The sequence below is a fragment of the Poecilia formosa genome, unplaced genomic scaffold (assembly GCF_000485575.1).
Source record: "Poecilia formosa unplaced genomic scaffold, Poecilia_formosa-5.1.2 Scaffold232, whole genome shotgun sequence".
Lineage (NCBI taxonomy): Eukaryota > Metazoa > Chordata > Actinopteri > Cyprinodontiformes > Poeciliidae > Poecilia > Poecilia formosa.
In genome coordinates this window covers 444,619-467,470 of record NW_006800171.1, presented here as the reverse complement: position 1 = coordinate 467,470, position 22,852 = coordinate 444,619, and the positions used below count along the sequence as shown (strand labels likewise).

Below are 22,852 nucleotides of genomic sequence, written 5' to 3'. Positions count from 1 at the left end.
CCTGCCGCTGCACAGCTGAAGAACATTTTTGGATACATGAGACGTAAACACACAACACATACGCTGTATCTGTGACACATATGCACGCTGCGAAACATCTGCTGAAGCCGAGGAAAAAACATGGTTTGTGCGTGTGCGTCTGTGTGTATGTGCAGGGCGAGTGGCTGCGTGGGTGTGTAGCCAGCACCTGCTTGGGGCGAGAGAGATTGTATCCGAGTGCCACATTAAAATCACTTAACGGGATTACTCGGGATAACACAACCACGATAGTCATGCCGGGCAGGTGTGTTTTCGTGTGTGTGTGCACGGGTACTCACAGTTCCTGAAGTTTGCTCAGTGTCCTGATTGCCATAGGGAACTCCTGAAGATCATTGTAGTTTAAATCCCTGCAAGTCAAATAAAGTCATGGTTAAATAATATCTAAAGTCGTTATGTCCGATTTTGCCCCGCTACATGGCATCAACATTTCATAACAACGTTCTCCCTCAGTAGCACAGTGGAGCCAGTCCATTCCCAAAACAAAACAAAACAAAACAAAACAAAAAAAACAAAAAAAAACAGACAGAGACAAGTCAATCAGGCTTAAACAACACCAGAAACAAACTAAATGAGAAATTAATGTCAATGTGTTTGCACATGAAATCACTCTGATTAGTGTAGTTTTTGTGTAACAAAGTTAGACAACCTTTTAAAAGTTGATTTTTCTTATTTAAATTAAAATCACTTGGCAAAGTGCCCGGCCGATTTAAAGAGAGAGACACTTTGCTTTTTCAACAAGCCACTGAGATCTTCTGCGGTCTTTATGCAATGCCTACAGTGATGCAAGAATGATAAAGTACTGGAGCTCTCATTTTAAAATTGCCTTTTGCACAGAGCTGCTGGTTTTACATGGTAAGGGCTAGCTGCTCACCTCACTCTTAACTGAAATCTCTCTCCATTTGTTCTACTCTTTGTGGTCAAAGCACTGGTTAGTGTTAAAGAAAGTAAGGCTATACACTTTGGCTTTTTGACATAATTCTTTGCAAATCTAAATGAGTCTCTGAAATACACATTTTCAGACAAAAGTAACTCTAAGCAAAAAAAAAAAGTTATGGATTTTAATATTGTGCACACCGAAATTGCAATAATGGTATATTTGCTAGCCAAACTACGACACATCCCAGTTCTTATGAGCGTCCCCTACGTCATATTGACCATCTTAATTTTTCAAAGGACCCTCTCCAAATGTGGATCCAAAGTAGAGGCAGCAACAGCAACATTTATTGCCTCTAGTGATGTTCCTGATTGTCTGTATGAATAGCGTTGCATATGTGAACACTTGTACTGTGTGCCATTGCAGCTGTACACTTAAGTAACATTTTTTAAAGTTTCCCATTCTCTACCAAATTAAATGCTGGACTTTTATACACATAAATGCTATTAAGCCGTCCAAATCGGTTGAGAAATAATTGCTCTTTTGTCCGGTTTGCATATGCTGTTGTGTTTTCTAGAAGTTCACTGAACTGCTCCTCATGCTAATGAGATATATATATATATATATATATATATACACACACACATACATGCTAGGGATTGATGTAGGTTGCGGTTATGCATATATCTCATAAAGAAAGCCGCTGCAGGAGATTAACCCCTCATACCAGCACAATCTCCACATCAGTGACACCTGTCATCTAACCCTGCCGAACCATCGGTCTCTACCGCCCTGTGACAGCCCAATCACTTTAACACTCACTATTCTTGTCCAAAAGGCTCCATCTCTTTTTCACTTTCTCTGGTTTCCCTTCATCCTCTGCAGAGTTTCCCAGCATGCATTATGGCTTTCAACATGAGTATAAAGCGAGCCATACGTTTATGATTGCACGGGCAAAGGTACTTGAATATATTCGCACATATGCTCGCTCGCCCACACACATTCTCATAAAGAAATAATGCATAATTTTTTTACACTTCAACAGGTTGTTAAAGCAGCATGCCAGAAACTGTGTTTTCATCAGACCACCATGAATTTTGCAGGAGGCTTCTCACACTTTCTTTCACTGTGTCAGTTTTCTGCGGTCTCCATATTGGCATGTGGTTAGGATTAGGTTATTGAGGCTATGGCACGTCCTCCAAGAAAACTCCGCTAGAGCCACGCTGTGCTGTTCTTGACCTTACTGCCTAGCAATTACTAAGCATAACACAGAGGACTCCATTGATGATGCTTCAAGGTAATCAAAGTGGATCGTTTCATCTTTGCATTCCTGTTCAATTGTCGCTTGTGGTTCTGCGAATTGCTCGAGCACCTGCTGAAATTATCAGTACATTAATCATTATGACTTTATAATTTAGAGCCACAGTGCAAACTTTTTGGCACACGTTACATATGATTTATAAAAAACACATCTCAAGGCTTTCTTCATAACACCCAGCACTATTGTGTGTAAAGTATGAGGAAAGACTGCACACAGTATGAGAAATTATGCCATTTAATTGCATTCGCTTTCTGAGGTATTTATATTCTAACTTTGTGGATACTCACAGTGTCTCCAGACTCTGTAAACCTTCAAAGCATCTTGAACCCATGCTCTGTATGTGGTTGTTGTGGAGATGCCTGGGAAAAGTCCATAAAGATTCATGATTTTGGGGAGTAAAAATAGCCAATTAGTTTGCCTGTTAACACTCGGTAGAGATGCAGAATAGTAAATAAATATTTCAAGTTCAATTTATTTCTAATGAGGCTATTGATCTGCAATTTACACCGGATGTACGCAACAACCAAGGCAATTGACACATACAAAGAAATTAACACCACAGATTGCTCCATAAAGTAAGTTCTGTGCAATAAACTGGAGACAATTTATGGCAAAAAGATTATTATTACATAATGAAACAGCCATCTCCAGGTGCTTCGCACAATATTTCTCACTGAGGAGTCAAAAGAATAATCGGATCAGTTCTGCAAGAGCCAAGAATCTCTTGCCGAGTGCTTAAAACAAAAAAGACCTGGAATTAACTAGAACAGTGTTTTCATGGAAACAGTAAGTAATACATTCAACCACAATGGCATCTATGAACATTCACTGCACAAAGAGTCCACTACAGAAATAAACAAGTTGAAACTTGTTTAAAGTTTTCTGCAAAATATTTAGACATATCAAATACTGGCAAAATACAGTCTGATCAAATGAAACCAAAGCTGATCTGCTGGGATGTTATTGCACACACCCTGTCTGAAGCAGAAGAAACACTGCAGACCACCCCAAAACCACCATACCGACAATATTTGTAAGTGGGAACATCATGGTGTGGGGTTGTTTTTTCAGCAAATGCTAGTGGCAGACTTTACTTAATTAAGAGAAGACTAAAATGAACTGGGACATTCTTGATGAGGATACAGGGGTAGATTTTTCAGTAAAATTATTCCAGTCAGAGAAACCCTCAACTTGTTTCATAGGTAGAAAATAAAGCTATTTTAATGACCAGGTCAGTCCCGTAAGTTGAATTCATTTAAATTTAAAGAACTGAAGATTAGAGTAAATGGAAAAGACATCTAGAATCCAGAACACATTTTATGTGGAATGATGGGTCAAAATTACATCTGCAGTATTTTCTCCATTTCCTCCACTCACATTTATCTTTTTTTTTTAAAAAAAAAAAGTATTTTTTCCCCAAGTGGTAACTCAATTTTAATATGTTTTCAGTACTTATCTCCTGTTCCATTCCATTTTATCGCACATAATTTTATTTATGGACTTGTGTGGATTAATGGGGTTGTTACGAAATCCGGTGTAGATTTCATGTAAAGATGGCCTCTGAATATGCATTCACTGAAACAGACATCGACAAGTTTATCATTTCTGCTGTAAAACAGGCACAAATCAAGATGTCACTTACAGCACCACAAGGCCAGAGAGGTTGGTGAACGCATAATCAGGTATGTGGGTGATCTGGTTGAGGGCCAGCGTCATTGCCTGCAAAGAGGACAGGGAGCCCAAGGCCGTCACCGGTATTTCTGTTAGGGAGTTGTCGTCCAACCACAGGTGTCTCAAAGAGCAAACGCCTTTGAAGGCCTCAGGTGGAACCTTGCTCAGGAGGTTGGCATCAAGACGCCTGTGGGACGAAAAGCACAATAATTACTTGAGTTGCGTGTTTTTTTGTTTGAATACCTTTTTGTATTTGTGGTTATGCGTCATGACGCTAGACACTTTGGATTATGGGAACGGTATTATAAGGATTACAGCTCCTTTATTTCCTCTCTTTCATCTTTGCTGCAACCTCTTTAGAGTGCCTCATTATGATTTATTCCCCTGCTAAATAAGCTATGTCGACCTTCACCAGTACAGACACGTATAAAAAGCGAGATGAGAAAAACACAAACATGTAGGAATGACTACACTGAGCCTGTTTTCCCTGTCCTCGAGTTATTTATGTTGTATAAAGATTTCTTCGATCCATGTCTGGAAAAAGGGAAAGGCCATTAAAGGCGTCCTCAGCCGTTCTTCCTGTCGGCATTCTTTCCATCAGAATCTCAGTTACTATCGGGACTGACGGTGCTCCATCAAACACCACAAACACTTTTTCTTTCATCTGCAGAAGTTATGACCGTGAAGACTTTTATGTTTTGAACCATAGAAAACCTAAAATATGTTTGTCTTCTTTATCCTTTAATATCCTATACCCAGAGGCAAAGAGTCTGGATACACAAATCCCGGGCAAATACGCACATGGATACACACTGTCGATAGTGATGAATGATCCCCTCAAGGCAGGGTTGACAAGCTGAGACCACTTCCTTTTACTATTCTTTTTTTTCTCTGGCCCTTCACATTCATTCATTAATCTCTCTTTGCTCCCTCTGGCCCCTCTCCATTCATTTTCAACATCAACGCTGATCCACTCCCAGCTTTTGTGAACTCTTGAGTCTCTCTCCTTAGCTCTTTTCCATCTTTCAAACATCCTTGCTTATCAGTCTTTCACTGAGCGCCTTTGATTCTTTTGGTCCTCATCCTCATCACCCCTCCGAGGTTACACCAAAGAGAAAGCGTCATCAAAGTGAAATGTGAACTTGAACTCTGGACTTTTCTCTGCAGAAAGATTTTCCATCTAGGGGAGCAACTGTACACACTGGCAGATGCTTAAATCGAAAGACCCATGGAACATACATGTATGTGCACACACACAGCTTCATGGCATTGGGTTATGTTCTAAGTGTTGTTAAAAAATGTTTGCCCTCTTACTTCTGTTTTTATTTGTAGCACCTAAGTGCTTCAGATCATCTTATCCTGAGAAAATAGTAAATCCTTTCCAAACTAACCGGGCCTTCTAAGAAAAATGATCATATAAAACTATTTAGTATTTGTACCACACTTGGCAAATATTGGCAAACATTTTCAATAACTAGCAATCAGTCTTTCTGAAGTTATTTTACAACGTCTTCCCAATTCTTTTTGTAGGATTGTTTGAGTTCAACTACACTGGGTGTTTCAGAACATGGACGACCTGTTTAAGTCTGTGCCACAACATTACAATAAGATTTAAATCCTAATTTTGACAAGGTCTCTCCATCCATTGTCTATATTATAACAGGTATACTCAATACTTCCTTATCCTCAAAAGGTTCATAGGGAAGCAGGTGCATATCTTCTGCAGTCATCAGGTAAAAGGCACCCTGTCCAGTCTGTCAAAGGGAGCCACAGAGATAGACCTTACAAACAACTGCAAACACTCTAAGGGCAATTTAGATTGATAACCGTGAAACATGTTTCCTGAATCTCAGTGTCAGTTTCAGTGGGGGTTTTTCTCAGAAGTCTGAGAAAAAAAAAAAAAAAAAAAAAAAAAAAAAAAAAAAAAAAAAAAACCTAACTCCATGCAGCCAGATGCCAGGTCAGGATTCAAACCCAGGGCCTTGAAAACCTTCAGACAGTCATAAGCCATTGTCTGATTTTATCCTTCAGAGTTTTGGGGTAAAGAACATAATTATAATATGATTTATGTCTTGAAGAAGCAAAGCAGTTCATGATCATCACTGTGTCACCACCATATTTCACTTTAGGTTTTATTCTAAAATGCTGCATAGTTGTATAAACAATGTAATGGGATGCACTTTCCAAAACTCTTGTGGATCACCAGGATGTTTTTTATGTTGATGTTTCTTTGTTTATTTTTGGCAAAAATTAGATTTCCCATGCCACAGAAAATGTTTTGTAATACTTTCCAGTTTGATAGATGTCAGCAACTTTGTCATCTGTTCATAAATTTCTGTAGATAAGACAATGATGTGTTGCTTTTGGAATCCTTTAGCTTACTCCATGTTGTCATAAAGGTTATATTTAATTTACTTATTGAAACCAGAGATCTGGCAGTAATCAGACTGTTAGGGTGTGGCTGTGACGAGTGAAATGTAATCAAAAAATGTGATTAATCACATTTAATTCATAATTGAAGAAGGGGGGCAACTGCTTTTTTGCTCTTAAAAATAATATAATTGGTTAAAAACATGCCTTTTGCACAGTCCTATAGATCATCCATGTACCTACTCTTTAGAAGGGAACGTGTTTGTCCCTGAACAAAATCAAAGGGTGAAAACTATTGAAGACTCTTCAAATTCCTACCCATTTCTATGGAGCAAAATACTAAACAATTCTTTTGGTAGAGTGTTCAGGTCTTTACAGGGTCAAGACAAATGGGGAACGTTCCACTGAACCCAATAAAGCAGACTATTTCCTGCCCATCACATCAAAGTCTGACCGACATCTATAGGAATGAGGAGCAGGCAGAAAAAGAAAAGGATCTCTTAAAATGCCCCAGAGATCTGGGAACCTGCTTGAGTTTGTTCAATTCTCCAGATGGCTAAGCTTTTATGCAATGAGGGAGTTGGAGGACCACATTTTTAAAGTCAGTGTTTTGAGTCAAATCTCTAAAAAACAGGCTTGGGCTGATTTACAACCATTTGTGAAGCTCATCAGTAGTGATTACGCATCTTAACCAGCGGGTTGAGGCCCAAAACACATGTGTCAGCTTGTGACGGGCACCAAACTCAACAACAACACTGCATCCTGTTTCAAATGGTGAGAGAAAAACTTTGAATCAGTTCCTGCACTTAGAGGGATTTTTGCTGAGATTAAGTGATGGTTTACTGAGGATATACCCTTCTTTATATGTTTATGCCAATGTAAGATCCATGTGCTGACTCATTTGCCATCTCCATCTTTTTACCCGATTTGCCTTATGCCAATGAGAGGCGCCAACAAGATTCATTCTCAAAAGCCTTTCCAGTAATCTTACTCTTCAAAGCTTATCATTACTATAATGACAAGGTGCGTCTCTGTTCATTGGCTTTGTGTGTATATTTGAGTGCATTTTTTTCGTTACACGATGCAATTTCTATCTCAGAGGTAAAAAGACCTCCCACACAGAAGCTGAAGACAACCAGGTATCGATAAGATAGCTAATTGTTTGATCAGACGTACAGGTATTGGGTCAAAGACAACAATGGGTAGACAATCTACTTGTATGTGCTGTAAAGTGTAGATGGTATTCATGATTAATAAAAAAAATGCAACTCTTTACCATTAACTCTCAAAAGTTTAACAGAATGTTTTTTTTTTCGTCAAAAAAATGAATCTGAACAGCTTTTTAGGAGCAACCTACTTTCAACTGAAATGCTTAATTATTGTATATTTTATACATTTATCAACATTTTGTATGAAATATAATAATTTGAATCTTGTCATTTGTCATATATTTGAATGATTTCTACTGTACGATGTGCGTTTTTAATGACGGACCCCAGGAAGAGCAGCTGGGTATAAAGCCAAGCTAATGGGGATCCTAAGCAATAAATAGGTGTGTGTGTGTGTGTGTGTGTGTGTGTGTGTGTGTGTGTGTGTGTGTGTGTGTGCGCGCGCGCGTGTGCGTGTGTTGCCTTGTATTTGTTAGAGTGTAAGGACCAGTTTTCCAACAAATATTATGTTGTGAGCTCATATGAGGTTGATTTTGAGTTGGCAGTTAAGTTTAGGACTATTTTCCTATTTATTTATCTTCAGCCATTTTTAACCTTTCCATACAGAAGTAAAAAAAAAAAGTAAGGTATGAACTGAGTTTGGGTTAGGTGTAGGCGTAGGCATGAACTGGTAATAGTTAGTTTAAGGAAAAGGTCAGGGTTAAGCTATAGAAATGAATGAAAAATGAATGGAAGTCAATGCAAAGTCCAGTGTGCGTGTGAATATGAGTGTGTGTGAGAGAGAGAGAGTACAAGATTTCTGGCTATTTAGGGAACACAGGCCTGCTTCACAGCAAACAGAAAAACTTTGTAGGTGGTAGAGGAGTTCATGTCTTTCATGCCCGGCCCCTCCTACATTACAACTCGAGCAATTTGTGTGTCTGTCTGATGAAAGAGAGAATGTTTGCAGAGAATTATTAATTCGGAAAGCAGAGAAGCCGGGTATGTATTTTGGGGCAAAGTTGAGAGGAACAGGCAGGGGTGAGGAATTGCAGGAGTGGAGGTCCAAATGCGCTCGTCTAAACATGCACGCTGACATTTATACGCTGACCCCACAGATTAGACAATTAAACGACCAAACACGCTCATTAGCCGGGGGATAGCTGCGTGGGTGGTGGGGGAAGAATGGAGGAGTATGAGCGGAGGAGGAAGAGAGAGAGAATTGGTGGAAAATGGGGTTGTTTCACAGCTCATTGGAGATGCTCTCGCTGGCCTGCAGTGTCTGCTGTTTCCCTCATGGTTTCCAGATGCTACCATGACACAATCGGAGCCGTGACTCCAAACCGTCAGGCTCTCGCATTGAAAGCAGGACCGCTGCAGCCGACACCGGGGTACAGTCTGCAGTTTGTCAGCGGTACACTATACCTGCACTGTGGTTAGAGCTGACAAGTGTGGGTGGCCGTGTTTTATTCCCTGCTAGAGCAGCATAATTAGAATGTGTGTGCAATGAGAGTGAGAGAAAGAGAGAGAGACTCACAAGGACAGGAGGCTGGGGAGGTCCCATGGAGCATCATCAGGAAGTCTCTCCAGTTGGTTGTTTTGTAGCATCCTAATAAAGGTACAAACAAATGAGTCAGCTTCAGGCATCAGGTCACTGCAGTTAATTTGTCAGCTCACATCAAGCAGAACAAATAATTCCATTGTGACGGAAATCTGACACAGGAGGTAACGGGGGTCTGAGTAAGCCTGAAGAGAAGCAGAGGAAAAGGGGAAAAGAACCAGGACCTCCTTGGGTGGCCTGGTGATGTCATCCTCAAAAGAATGGCGCAAAAATGAGGGGGGAAATGGGAAGGAAGCAATCGTCTTCTCTCTTCCTTCCTTCATTTTTCATTTTCTCTATCTATCGCTCAACATCAGCTTCTACAAAGCATATCAATCTCAATGTGTTTCTTAGCAGCACTGTTGTGGGCAGCTTCAATGATGCAACTGTTGCTGCCATTATTTTCAAAATGGGAGATAAAAATCTAACCTAAAGAAACTACAAGTGGCTAAATAGCATCTATGTGTCTTGCCAAAGTCTCAAAATGACTTGCTGGTATTAGGTCTGTACTTTGGCTAGGCCATTGCAGCATATGAATATGCTTTGATTTAAACAACTCCATTGCAGCTCTGGCTAAGATTTAAGAGTCTTTCTGCTGTAAGGTAGCCCCACTTCCCCGGTCTATCCATTTCGCTCTAACATGTTTCACTAATGGAAAAAAGCATCCCAACAGCATGATGCTGCCACAACCATTTTCCACTTTGTTGATGGTGTGTTTAAGCAGATGGACAGTGTTACAGTTCCATTCCAGTGAGCAAATGAGAAAGTGAATGAAAAAATATGAAAAGTGGGAAAACAACAAATAGAAAAAATAAATGGACAAAACAACTTTTCACTATTTTGGTTTCATCTGACCATAAAGCCTTCCATCATGTATCAGCTTTTTGCCTCTCTTTTACAGAAGCCAAATAAATGGGTGCTAGGCTACTCGTTTACAGCTTTATCCATCTAAGCTGTGGATCTCTGCAGCTCCACCAAAGTCACCATGCACTCCAGTTTTGGTGAACTGTGATGTCTTTGTTGTTCTGCAGTTGTGCCATGTTCTTTCCATTTTCAGATTAAGCAATGCTCTTGTAAGATGTTTAAATAGCGTGATGTTGTTTTTTGACCCAACTCTCCCTTAAACTTCCCCAGAGGTTTATCCCAGGCTTTTCTGTTGTGCCCCATAATGCTGTTTGTTCACAAACTTTCACTAACAAACCTTCGCAGAACAGTTGCGTTTATCCAGAGATTAAATGGCATACTCTATTTCTTAATTAGATGATTTCTGATTACACAGGGTTTTATTTAGAGGTTGGGAAGTAAAAAGGAGCAAAATAAATGAATTACTTTTTTTTAACAAACAATTTTGAAAACTATCTTCTGTTTTCCATAATATGAACTATTACTGAATTACTGTAATCTGTGATAACATGGAACAACATTGAAAGGGATCAAGTGAATATGAATAATTTTACAAGGCATTGAAACACAGCCTTTGAAATGTTGACATTTCCAAAGAGAATCCTGGAAAGGAATCTGTTTGCCTTGAGGCCTAACTTCTGAAGTTAGTTTCATTGTCGTAGTGTGAATGAAAACCTTTAGACATGTATTTGTTTTTTTTAATTGGCATCGGTTGAATTTATGGCTGGTAGGCTTTTTATGTCTTGGAGGGTTTCACAAACCATGATCTTAAAATATACACTGCTTTGCCTTATTTCTTTCCAAATTTCCTCAGATTTCAAACTGCAGTGTAAATAGCTAAGTTTATATTTTGTGGCATAAATCCCCAAAATCTTCTGAGCCAAAACCAAAGACGGGCTGCTTGCCACTGCTTGTGAAAACCTCCTTAGAACCTTTAAAAATTCACAGGAAATATGACCATAACTCATTGGATGCCACACGTCCAAAGGTACCATGTGTTTTATTGCTGACTTGTACTTTGACCATGCATGGGATGAGAGCTGCAGTGTCAGAAAAAAACAGCTTTAAACGGGTTCTGAAGAAAGTTTTTGACACTTGGTGCAGTCCTGTTGGGGAGTCTGACTTGGAAGGCCAGACTTGTGTATGTGTACGTCCATAAATCCAGTCTTGAAACTTAAACTTGTTTAGGACTTGAAGGGAGTTATAAGCAGAACATGTCTCTCCCAATCCATAAACTTTAACGGTGTTTAATAATCCATGGCCAGTGCATTTTATTTCAGGCAGGAAGACTGCTTCTCAGAACAATCCAAAATTGTTCAGCACTGGATTAAGCTAAAGCCATGTCAGAACAGGACAAAGACAAAAGGTGCTTACTTACAGAACTCTGAGGTTGTGAAGACCCTGGAGAGCGTTGCCCGATATATACCTCAGCTGATTCCCGGAGATTCGTCTGGAAGAGAAACATAGTTTTTAAAAAAAACAAAAAACAAAAAAAAAACAGCCATTTTAAAGTAAAAATTCAAGCATAGCTACATTAACTAAAAAGTTGTACAAGTCTCAGATGAACAGTTTTGTCGTTTATTTTCCTCTACGATTTTGGATTGGGCTCCTCCAATATGACTTCATCCCATATTTACAACTTTGGGGTTACAGTTGGGGCAGTATGCAAATAACAATATTTGATTCCCTTCTGTGTGGTTGCTATTGGCCGAAAGCGCAAACTGAAACCTTAACCAATCCTGGGAGCTCCGATGAGTGAGTAAAAACTGAGTGCGCTGCAAGAAATTATATGTGCGTGGGGACATATGCAGTGTTTGTGCGCACAAACACATGTGCAATGTGAATGTGTGTGCCTATTCTCATGTCCTTGAGGAGAAATTGGGCCCGTTCTGAGGGTCCTTGAGGACAGCACAGCAGAGAAACCACACACATTCACACAAGCAATCCAATCAGTTTGTTTATCAAACACGGCACCTAATGGTCATTTGTGAGTGTGTGTATGAGATGTCCAAATAAATAACATTCAGTCCAACAGATTTAACTCCCAAGGTCACAAGCTGGAAACGCAGTTTAAACACAGATTTGGTTCTTCACAGCCCAAGACCACCCACTTTTATTAAACACACGCACACATACGCTAAAGGTTAGTCATTGGCACCCTCCTCCAAATCAGACCAATTCTCTACAGGTGCAGCTTTATGTTAAGCAGCTTTTTCTCTGGCAAAGCTGCAACATGAATATCAATGTACTGAAATATTAGCATTAAGGACTGTCTGCTTTTCCAATCATCCATTCAGTAATGAAGGAGAACTCAGGAAAAAACATCATCTGACATCTGATGTTGCTGTCAGCATCACAGATGATTATTACGGCGCAGTGTTGAACCGCACAACTCCAATCACAAAAGCCAAATCTCAAACTCAGCTCAGTGTAGGACCATCATAAAACTTAGATTAAAAAAAAAGATTTACATCAGCATAATAAAATACAAAGTTATGAAGGTGTTACTTAATGCTACAATTCAACTCACAGTCAATGATTAAATGTCCCTCACAGTGTCTGAATTTCAACGGGTTTTACTGTCTCGAAGAACGAAAGCTCTCCAACCCTCGGGCTGTGTCAGGTTTTGTTGTTGCATAAGATTGCTATTTGAGGCAATTTAAAAAGTCTCATTTCTAAGGAGAAGTGTTGAAAGCTTTACGCAATTGTAAAACAAATCTAAACCAGTTCTTGAACTTAGTTTATATTTAATTGTCTTCCAGAATGCTGTCTCCACGCTTGTCTATGAACAATTATTTGTATTTTGACGCCAATCGTAACAATCCTTGGGATTTGATTTTAATCGTGACTAGGATGACCTTCAGTGATGTTTGGAAGATGATTAAGAACTTGACATGATGAACTGCTGCAGGTTGTTGACCATATGACTCTAAGCAAGGACGTAAGACATGAAATATGCCCAGGAATGGAAACTGAGCAGCACTCCTTCTTGCTCCTAATGTTTGTCTTTTTGATATAATCAATAGTTTAAAGTTGCAAGTATAGTTGAAACATGCACAACAGCAAGAGAGAAACTGCTGTGTTGTTTGGCTATTTCCATAGCAACATCTTTGAATTGAGATATGCGTACTATCAGTCCTCCTGACTGACAGCAAATATTCAGTTGACAAAGTGAAACCTGTTTCCTGACAGTGTGGCAGATCAATGTAAATTATAGACAGGTAAAGAAACACTGCTGACCAAAAAAAATCACACCGATTTCTGATGCAAGTCCTATTTCTGATTGGACACTAAGAGATGTTTTGATAAGCTCTGCTTCTGCTTCATCTGAAAAAAGATTACCGTATTTTCCGCACTATAAGGCGCATCTTCAATGAATGGCCTATTTTAAAACTTTTTTTCATATATAAGGCGCACCGCATTATAAGGCGCGTAGAATAGATGCTACAGTAGAGGCTGGAGTTACATTATGCATCCACTAGATGGAGCTGCACTAAAAGGAAATGTCAACAAAGCAGTCCGACTCCAGTCGGCAAGGAGAGCCTTCCCGACTGGGCCGGGGCGTGGCCGGACGATGGTCACCCTTCTTCGTTCACGCACAGCATGTTCGTGGAGAACATGGTGCTAAATGACCTGCAGATGACCTGATTATAGACGGTCAGTAGGTAGAAACTTTATTCATAGATTACAAACCAGCGTTCTGACAACTATCCCAGCATGCACCGCGTGCTTCTTCTACGGGCAAAAATGAAGTCGGCGGCTGCTTACTGTAGTTGCTAGACCTGTTGTGGCTCAATATTGGTCCATATATAAGGCGCACCGGATTATAAGGCGCACTGTCGTCTTTTGAGGAAATTGAAGGTTTTTAGGTGCGCCTTATAGTGCGGAAAATACTGTAATATTCTCAAAAAAGAGCCAATTTTTTTTTAGAATAAAAATTGGTTCTTACAGTAAATATATACATTTTTAAACAGTAAATATATATATATTTTATATATATATTTACTGTACATAAAATAAACATACTATCTAGTCAGCTAATTGCTGTTTATTGTTCACAAGTAGAGATCAGTGGTGTGTGTATTGGATGAAAAATAAATGATTGCATCAAAGTCTTACAATTATTATATTACATTTCACGTCGTAGATAATAAGCCTTGAATTTATGATTTTGTGTGAGCTATACTCAAAGAACTACACCGCAGAATCCAAATCAACAGTCTGGAATTACACTTTGGCCTTTTTTTCCCCTTCTTCGCTTTCAGACTTTGTTTGTCAAACAGACAATTTGTGTCAAAAGTGAAGATGAATATTTAAGAAAGGGGGGGAAAAAGAGAACAACATCAACAGAACACCGACAGTTGCCATGGACCAACTCTTTCCGTGGTATGAGCGCGTGCATTTTTGTGTGCAAAAGATTGCACGTACGAGTGAATGTTCCACACTTGGGCTTCGAGTCGTTCCACATCAATCTCATTCTAATGAAAGGCGCCTTGCACTTGTCAAACCGGGGCTCCGACTGTTTTTGCTTTTAATTTGATTTGGGGATTGCTAGAATTGTTCTTGGCCCCTGCTCTGCATGGATTAAAAACTCCTCCTCGGCACAGCTCTGCTAAAATGATTTATATATAAAATAACAGAGGACAGTGGTGTTGAAATGTATACGGGAGAGAAAAACAGGAGTGGCGCTGCTTTTCATGAAGGTGAGACCACCCTGCTATCAGCGCTAATCAACGAGGACTTCACTGAAGCGTGCCAACTGCTGATTATCCTACGTATCGCCGCGTCTTATTGCCCCAGAATAATAAACAAACTGACAGATTAAAGAGTTAGAGAGCAAGGATGAAAAACAAGATCATTTTTTCTGGATCCGATCTTGCATAGTGATAGAAGAAAAGCAGAGCGTTGGTGAGTGATAGGAGCTGATGATGAAAGAAGACGGAGAGATTAAACAGGACTTATCTGAGAACGGACCATTTTTGCACAGCAGTGTCTTGTATTTAGACATGCTCATTTCTTTTATTTGTGACACATAGAAGTAAAATTCTGACCATAGCAACCTTACTGGTGTTTGAGCCCTCAAGGTCAACCACTTAACCTGCCGTTAACCTCCAAATTTGTGGGAGTAAAACATACACAGCAGGAGTGTCTGCTCTGTGTGAGAGGCTGTGTGTTTCTCAGAGATAGACTTGCTGACAAATGGTCAAGTTGGCAGCTTTAAAATGAGAACTTCTAATCGACCTTGATAGTCCCAGCTGTGGGCTGCACCTGGAGCATCAACGAAGCCAATATCATAACCTCTCAAACCCCGGCCGCGTCATATTCCTGGCTTATCGGCAGACAATCTTATCGTACAGAAGAAGAGCAGGGTAGCTCTGGCTTGTTCTCCCGACCTCATTCCTCTTACATTTTAACTGCGTTGCAGAAAGAGTGACTGCTGAAGCTGTCTGACGAAGCTGGATGAATATTTCTAAGCTCTGTTTGTGGTCAAGACAAGGTTAGATTGATAACAACTTAGTTTTAGACCAAGAAGTGGAGCTGTCCTGTTTTACTTTTATCAATTTAAAAATGTAAATTTGCAAAATTGAATTTGAGAAAAAGAAAAAAAAACAAAAAAAAAAACAGCTGCTTTGTCAAATAGTTTTTCCTGTATGGCCACTTTAGGCTGCTTGTCACATTGTGTAAGTTGGAGTACTGAAAAAAATGCATCTAGAGAAATAAAACAGATCTTGTAGCATATCAGTTTCTATCACTTCCTTAATTAGTGCGTTCTGCATATGCTTAAGGCACATATGTCTGTTGAATGCTCGAGTGACCTCAGTGGTCAGAAAAAATTACTGATTTAATCAGAAAGTAGGTCATGTTTCAGATTCAAGTTCATTTCATGAAGAGTTCAGATCATCTTTACTTTCACAGTATTTCTTTGGATTTAAGGATGGTATCATTGGGCGTTTGTGAAATTTAAGTAGGAGTTGTGAAGGTCACAGTGGTAACTATGTGTTGTTATACATTATGTGTGAGAGTTGCAACACCCACTCGTTTTTTTTTTTTTTTCCCACATATGCTGGTGGTCAAATTATACATACTACAAAAATTAATGGGTAGGAAGTTGATGCAGGAGAGTTGTTTGCCTTAGGCAACATGTCTTCCTATGCCAATAAAACACAAAGCAGAGAGTCTGGAGAGGGTGTCAAATCGTCCCTTTTCTATTGTAAAATGACCAAATGTAGCTGATTGATGGCTACATACGATGAGACTTGACAAAAACTGGTGATTTTGTGGAGAGCCAAACACAGAAGGAAACGTGAAATGTGATCTGCGGCTCCACGGTGTGTGGAAACTTTGATAAAGATGATAGGCTGAAACCACTGTCGCCTTCTAAAGAGGATTACAGGAAGAGCTTTTTACGGGGCAACCATCCCCCCCTTCTGCCTCCTAGTTGCAATTTGATGAGAAGCAGGTAGACCATCTTTGATATTAGGGAAGACAACCAAAGAGAGGGGGATGTCTTTGAAATATCAGGCAGACAAGTAAGCAGTCGATGTGTCTTAAGTGTGGGCATCTCTGCCCTCTCATTAAACCACCCACCTCTCAGTTTATTCTTTTCATGCTGTGTGTCACCGAGGTCTGAGTGTAAATTAAGAGACGATTCACTGATCAAAGCGTTAAGTGGAAGCTTAATAAAAGGCGTTGGATCAATAAAGTAGAACTAAAACAAATGGGGGTAATTAGAGGCAATGAAAGGATCTGAAAGACAACAACTACACAAACAGTTTAATATCAATGTTGATACTACGGTGAATCAAACACAGGTTTATTCTGGTGAGATTTTCTACTTGTTTCGAATGTTAATTTAATCACTGATTTCTGGGTTAATAGAGATTAAACATTTGTACCTTCGTGCCGTAGGGGTGAGAACTGAGCGAAAAGATGTTTAATAGCAATATTTTTTCATCAACACTCCAAAGCTCCACAAATCTGACTTTCTCTCTTTCTTCTCCTTTAGATTCAAGTAGGTTGCCAAGAGCGGATTTGTACTGATTGCTTTGCTTGGTTTGTAAAAATGTGGGAAAAGCAAAAAGGAGAAAAGTAATATCAAAGGCAGAGATTTCCAGCTTGTAATAACCTGCAGTGAAATGAACAGAGGGGGCTATAGAATTAATTGGAAGGGAGGGAAACGCAGAGCGAGGGGGGCAGGCAGTAAGGTGCAGCCCAACATCAAACAGTTTACCACTCTACCAGTCACAACATGCCTGGCCCTCGCCTCTCCTTCTGCTACCATCCTGTGTGATAGTCCCCACATCAAAAGCTACCTGTTACAAAACCAGCCCACCTTAGACCATTGGTTTGTTTTGCTAAGCACTATAAGTTGTTTTAATTATAACCTGTTAACAGTTGTCTGCTTTAACTCATCTCTCCAAACTGTCTAGACAGAAGTGGATGTGGAAAAAAAAAAAAAACTGTTATATTTCTCCCTGCCTTTTAACACTGTTATCACCTTTCTCATCTCAGCACATTTCCAGAAATGGCCAGGCAACATACCTTGGATTTAGGGTAGAAACATCCTCCTTGGAAGAAGTACACAGCAGCTGAATGTCTCCATAAAGTGTCAGAGTTTCATAGCAGTAGAGGTGAAGCGAGATCAATGGGGTTGTAAAACATTTAGAAGACCGATTCTGGACAAATTCTGCAGGTGTGGCTCAATCTAAGAATGCATTCCCTTAATTCTCCAAGGGCAGGCAAATGTCAGCTTGTATGTTCAACATAACCCCGTTTGCGTGGTTGTTATTGTCCGACCAACACCAATATCTGTTCTTTAAGGAGTTTTGGTTGACAGATGTTCAGAACTGCATTTGTAAATCCTATGACAAAAAAAAAAAAAATACTCAACTTTGTTCTGTTAGTAAAGGACAGTTGGAAAATGGCTCAAAAGGAACCAAGCAGTTACTCAGTTACTCTTCTTTACTTCCACAATCACCATCATCACCATCATCTCATGCTTCACAGAGTGCAGCTGCAAGAATTAGTAAAGAAAACAGTGTGCTGTGCAAACACACAAAGCTGACACACGCGTGCACGCCCACACGCACACACATATACCCCATCTCCCCTCTACACACACACACACTGCGGGACTCAAGGAAAAAATTGTTAAGAGTGACATGCTCACATTCACAACCTGAGGGAAAATTTTCAAGCTGTTTTTTTTTTTTTTTTCCTTAAACAGGGACTTAGCTTAGACGTGCTGAGTTTCAGATCAAATATCGGCAATGCCACTGGAGTCTACGTTCAAAAGATTGTGGGAATTTCTTTGCTGATTTTTGCACATTGTATACTAGAAGCTTTCTTTCTTAAGACACAAACATTATGTCATATAGGTTTGAATATATTTAAAATAGTGTTTTGACACCTGAGTTGAAAAGTTCAAATTAGTGACCAAAACATTAAAGATCTGTTCATGTAAAGGAACTCCTAAGACTGTGAAGGCTGGGGCAACAAGCAACAGTTTTAATACGTTTTAAACTATCTATTGTCACAAAACAAATTGGTTCTGAACAAACTAAGCACAGATAGGTTTCATAAGAAATTTAATCCTTATATAATAAGTTTTTTGGCATCAAAATACCAATTATACATATGTAAAATATCATTAAAAATGAACTAAAAAATAAACAAACTCATATTTTCACATTCAAAACCAGCTCTGGTTAATTTCCCTCCTTGGTGCAGGTTATAAACACAGTTAACAGGTTTCCATGCCAACGTATTGAGACCACCTCCTTCTGGTGTCGGTACGGTTCCAAATGATCTCAATGTGGTCTGACGTAGATCAGACATGGCAGGTGTGGATGGCAACGATGATCCAAATGCCTTCCTTTAGCCAGGACCCATACAGTAGACAAACTAATAAATGAAAGTCGCACCTCTTTTTTGCAAAGCATTGAGACGTCTGCTCAAAATCATTCAGTACTTCTCAGCTCACTTTGCCTCAGAAGCACTCTAATTATATGATTAAAAGATCAGTCTTTTTTTCTACCAGCTCAGAAAACAGCATCTGCTTTCTGCATTTACATCCGATACTCCTGCCCTGGACACACCTTACCAATAAACAACTTGGATGTTCTCTCGCGGTTTGTAGTGGAAGGATTTAGTTCATTTGGAGTAATCTTTGTGTGAAAGGAAACCAAACCACCAGAAAAAAAAGCGCCAAAGCTCAACCAACTCAACAACTGATTTGGGCTAAAGCACACAGGTGTAAAAATGTCCTTAGGATTCATCGGACAGCTACAGTAATCAATTGTATTTCTAATTTTAACTTAAAGGAGCCACCTGCACATCTCTGGGAGATGTTTCAGGGAGTTGGTTTTAATCCTTTTAGACCTGAGAAGCATAGACATGGAGGTGGACTCTAAGAAAACCTTTTTTTAATGAGATGACTGGTCCAGAGGCATTTGGCAGCAGGATTTTGAGTAAACTGCACCTACCTGATTTTGATTTTGCACAAATTCCTGTGTCAACAATAACCAAATCTAACTGAAAACAGAAGCTTGCGCTAGTTCCCCATGTTCTGCTTCAATACTAAACATTCATAGCAATGTTTAAAGATGTGAGTACTGAGTACACCGATTTAGTGCTAGTTAAATGTAGGTCCATAACAGCACTTAGGCTTTTTGCATGTGGTTTTCAGCCTTATGAATGTAGCTGAGTGCTAATTTTTAAATGTGCATTTGTAAAAATGCACAGAAATATAGTTTTCTGGATTAAGCCAAAGAAAATTCTGGTCCATCCAATTATTGACATTATGGGGGAAAAAATACTCTGACTGTAAGGGACAAGAAATATTAAGCTGTGTATTATCATATTTATGTACACTAAGGCTTGACAATTCCTCATAAGCATTCTTCTTTTAACTTGGAGTGCTGCTTATATAATTACATTACATTAACCTAAAGCTGTAATGTATCTACTTTGGCTAATACTCATGTCTGCAAGTCTATTTTTCTCTGCTGCATTCTCTGAAAAATAAGCCAAGGTAGAAGACGAAAGCAGTACTTTGGATAGTACCTAACCTATAAATACTTTAAGGACTGCATTCCCTCTCCGAGTGACTATCCGGTTCCCTTTTGTTCCTTTTTTTTTTTTTTTTTTTTTTTCCCCCCATCCCAAAATCTACTAGCGTGTTGCTGCAGGCGCTTTCTTAGTGGGAGAGATCAGAGGCAAGCCAGACCCATCAACCCCATCTCCAAGGTCTGCTCATATCAACTGCTCAGGAAATGTCTGTTTCTTGTCAAGTGTAAATTCTGAGAGAGGGGTTTCATAAGCTAAGTGTGAGCTGAATGATTTTGTACTCACAGTTCTGATAACAGGTGCAGTCGATGGAAGGCTCTGGGCTGGATCTCGCTGATGTTGTTCATACTGAGATCCCTGGAGGCACAAAATGGAAAAGCATCAATGCATACCTTATATTATTTGTGTGATGTCAAAAAAAAACCTCACAAATGATAAAATGTGTTTTCACTTGGCAAAATGTCATTTGAAGCAAGAGCAGGATGGGAAGAGGTTGGGGGGTTAGTTAGAGAGGTCGGGGGACAAAAGGGTGAAGAGGGAGATGCTGAAGAGAATTTTCCCCAATGAATCACTGTTGGGCAGCTGCAATTTCCTCCTTGTCCTGTGGACTTTTTCTCTTTTCCAGATGTCTCACTCTACTCTCTTTCACATTTGACCCCCTTAGGCTCCCCTTATATCTACCTCTTGCTTTCTCCTTCTCCCTCTCTGATTACTCCTCTTTTTTCCCCCCCGTCAGGTTTTCTGGGAGACCACCACCCTCCTTCTTTGTTCATCGCTCTAACAGACACAGTTCGTTTCTATGCTGACGTGAGAATGAGTGTTCCATGGTGAGTGTTGATGCAGCTGCATTATGGTGAAATAATAAAGTGTAGGACGCACAGACAGAGAAACCTGCAACACACAAATACACATTTTTTTTTTTTTAAACATTTCAAGACAAACAAATGACTCAGGGAACATGTATATCCACAAGGCCCCAGTCATGTAAAGTTGTCTGTTTGATAAACACAACAAGAGCAAGGAGGTGTTGCGTCACCAGTTCTGTGCTTTCATGGCCCTTTGGGGTCTTGCTCGAGTCTTTGAGAGTCAGCTTCATCTGTGTGTGTGCCTGCATATGTGTATGACACTAACCATTGCTCATAATGGCAGACCACCAGGCTGGCAAGCGTAAACTGTGCTTCCGGAAGCGCTTTGCAGTTGTGAGTTTTGACACTCTTGCTGTTTGTTTGTCTAATCAACCAAGCTGGCCAGGGGGGCTGAATAGATCTGTCATCATAGACGTGATCTACAGCCAACTTTCAAGGAGTCCTGGGCAAATCACTTTAAAGCAACTGTCTACTATAGACATTTGGGCATTTGATTGGAGTCTAACATTCAACTCTAACTGATGATGTGGACTTTTCTTGGGGAGGGGAGGGGGGAGATGAGCAGCCAGTCCTTAATGTGTCTGTCTGCCTTTTTACATCATCTGCTTGCATTTATTACTTTCTTATGAAGATACCATAATGGCATGCTACTTTCCTTTGCATGGGAATTTCCTGTTACAAAGACTCTTGGCTCTGACTACAGAGAGTTTAAGGCATTTGTCAAGGATGCATATGTGAGCAGAGCTGAAGTCGGAGATTTCTAATCGTCAAACACGTCCAACTGAAGTGAGTAACATGCATTCTTTCAGGTCCTGTGCATCAAATTTTAATCTACTTGCCTAATAAAGTTTATTAGAAGCACAGCCCCCACCATTTGGATTTTTGGAGCCAAACATAAAGCTCTGCACAGATTTATCAAATGGAGCACTATGAAGTGCTTTGATGGTGGGTGCTGTCCAGTAGGATCGGGCCAATAAAATAAGGGAGGAACGGAGACTGCAAGGCAGCAGAAATAATCTATGTACAGAAACATTCAATAAAATTTGGAAAATGTTTAAGAAGGAACAGGATATTTGTTCGACATGTTTGTGTAACCCAAGCTCTCTGTATACTTCCAATGACCCGAGGCACCTTGAAATGTTGCCTCATCAGATATCAGCAACATTCTCTATCGGTCTTTCTCTTGAGCTGAGAAATGAGTTGACTGATTAAGTTTAGCACCTGAAAGCCAAATCTTGCAGGATCGAAATTTGAGATAAAGCATAAACAAAGCATGCAACGTTCTTCGTGAAAATATTCTTTCATGGTGCTATAATTTTAAATAATTCTTAAGAAAATAAGCAAATCCCTTGGAAAGGATTGACTTTTTAAAAATATTTAGACAAAAAAGCTCTTAATCCCCTTTGAAGCGCATGGAAAATGTCTTTGTATCGAACCCATAAATCCTTGAAATTAGAATCAAAGGCACCAGATAAATGCCAAAGATTAGAATCTCAAAATGTAGTGAAAAGAGAAACCTGTCCTATGTAAATCTTTGACTCCTAGGTTCTGGTGAGCTATTGAATTTTGCAGTGTGTGTCGTCATTAGTTTAAGATCTAAAGAGCTCTCAAACGCTAAAATTTCTGAATACTTATTAGCCTTCCTGTGAATGTTCTTATATCTAATTTTCCCCCCAGATTTTCATAAAACCAGATGCACTGTCCCTTGTCAGCTAAGCATACATTGTGGAAAAAGAAGTAGATCAAGCTATTTTTACAGGATCTCTAGATAATCTCCAAATATCAAGGTGCAATAATATGATATTGTTCATAATTAACTTTAAACTAAGAAACATGAAAATCTCCAACTTTTATTGTGACATATTTTATATTGTTTGTATAAGGCTCTCGTCTAATCAGATCACCTTTTTCCACAGATCTTCTTCCACAATAACCTAATTTGTGAAATACATTATTGTTTGTCCTGCCAAAAGACAAAAGATTACCTGATTT

At 39.5% G+C, this 22,852-nt stretch overlaps 1 protein-coding gene across 5 annotated transcripts in view; it reads right to left on the bottom strand.

The window, feature by feature from the left end:
- Positions 1-22,852, bottom strand: part of lgr6 (leucine-rich repeat containing G protein-coupled receptor 6) — a 65,681-nt gene that overhangs the window by 7,494 nt on the left and 35,335 nt on the right. For all 5 annotated transcript variants that reach the window (XM_007568886.2, XM_007568885.2, XM_016680117.1 and 2 more), the window contains 6 exons: positions 20,280-20,351; positions 11,305-11,376; positions 8,961-9,032; positions 3,877-4,092; positions 2,522-2,593; positions 318-386 (listed from right to left, as the gene is read on the bottom strand). In XM_007568886.2, coding sequence (XP_007568948.1) covers positions 318-386; positions 2,522-2,593; positions 3,877-4,092; positions 8,961-9,032; positions 11,305-11,376; positions 20,280-20,341 — 563 coding nt within the window. In that variant the 5' untranslated portion in view covers positions 20,342-20,351. The remainder of the gene's footprint in view (positions 1-317; positions 387-2,521; positions 2,594-3,876; positions 4,093-8,960; positions 9,033-11,304; positions 11,377-20,279; positions 20,352-22,852) is intronic.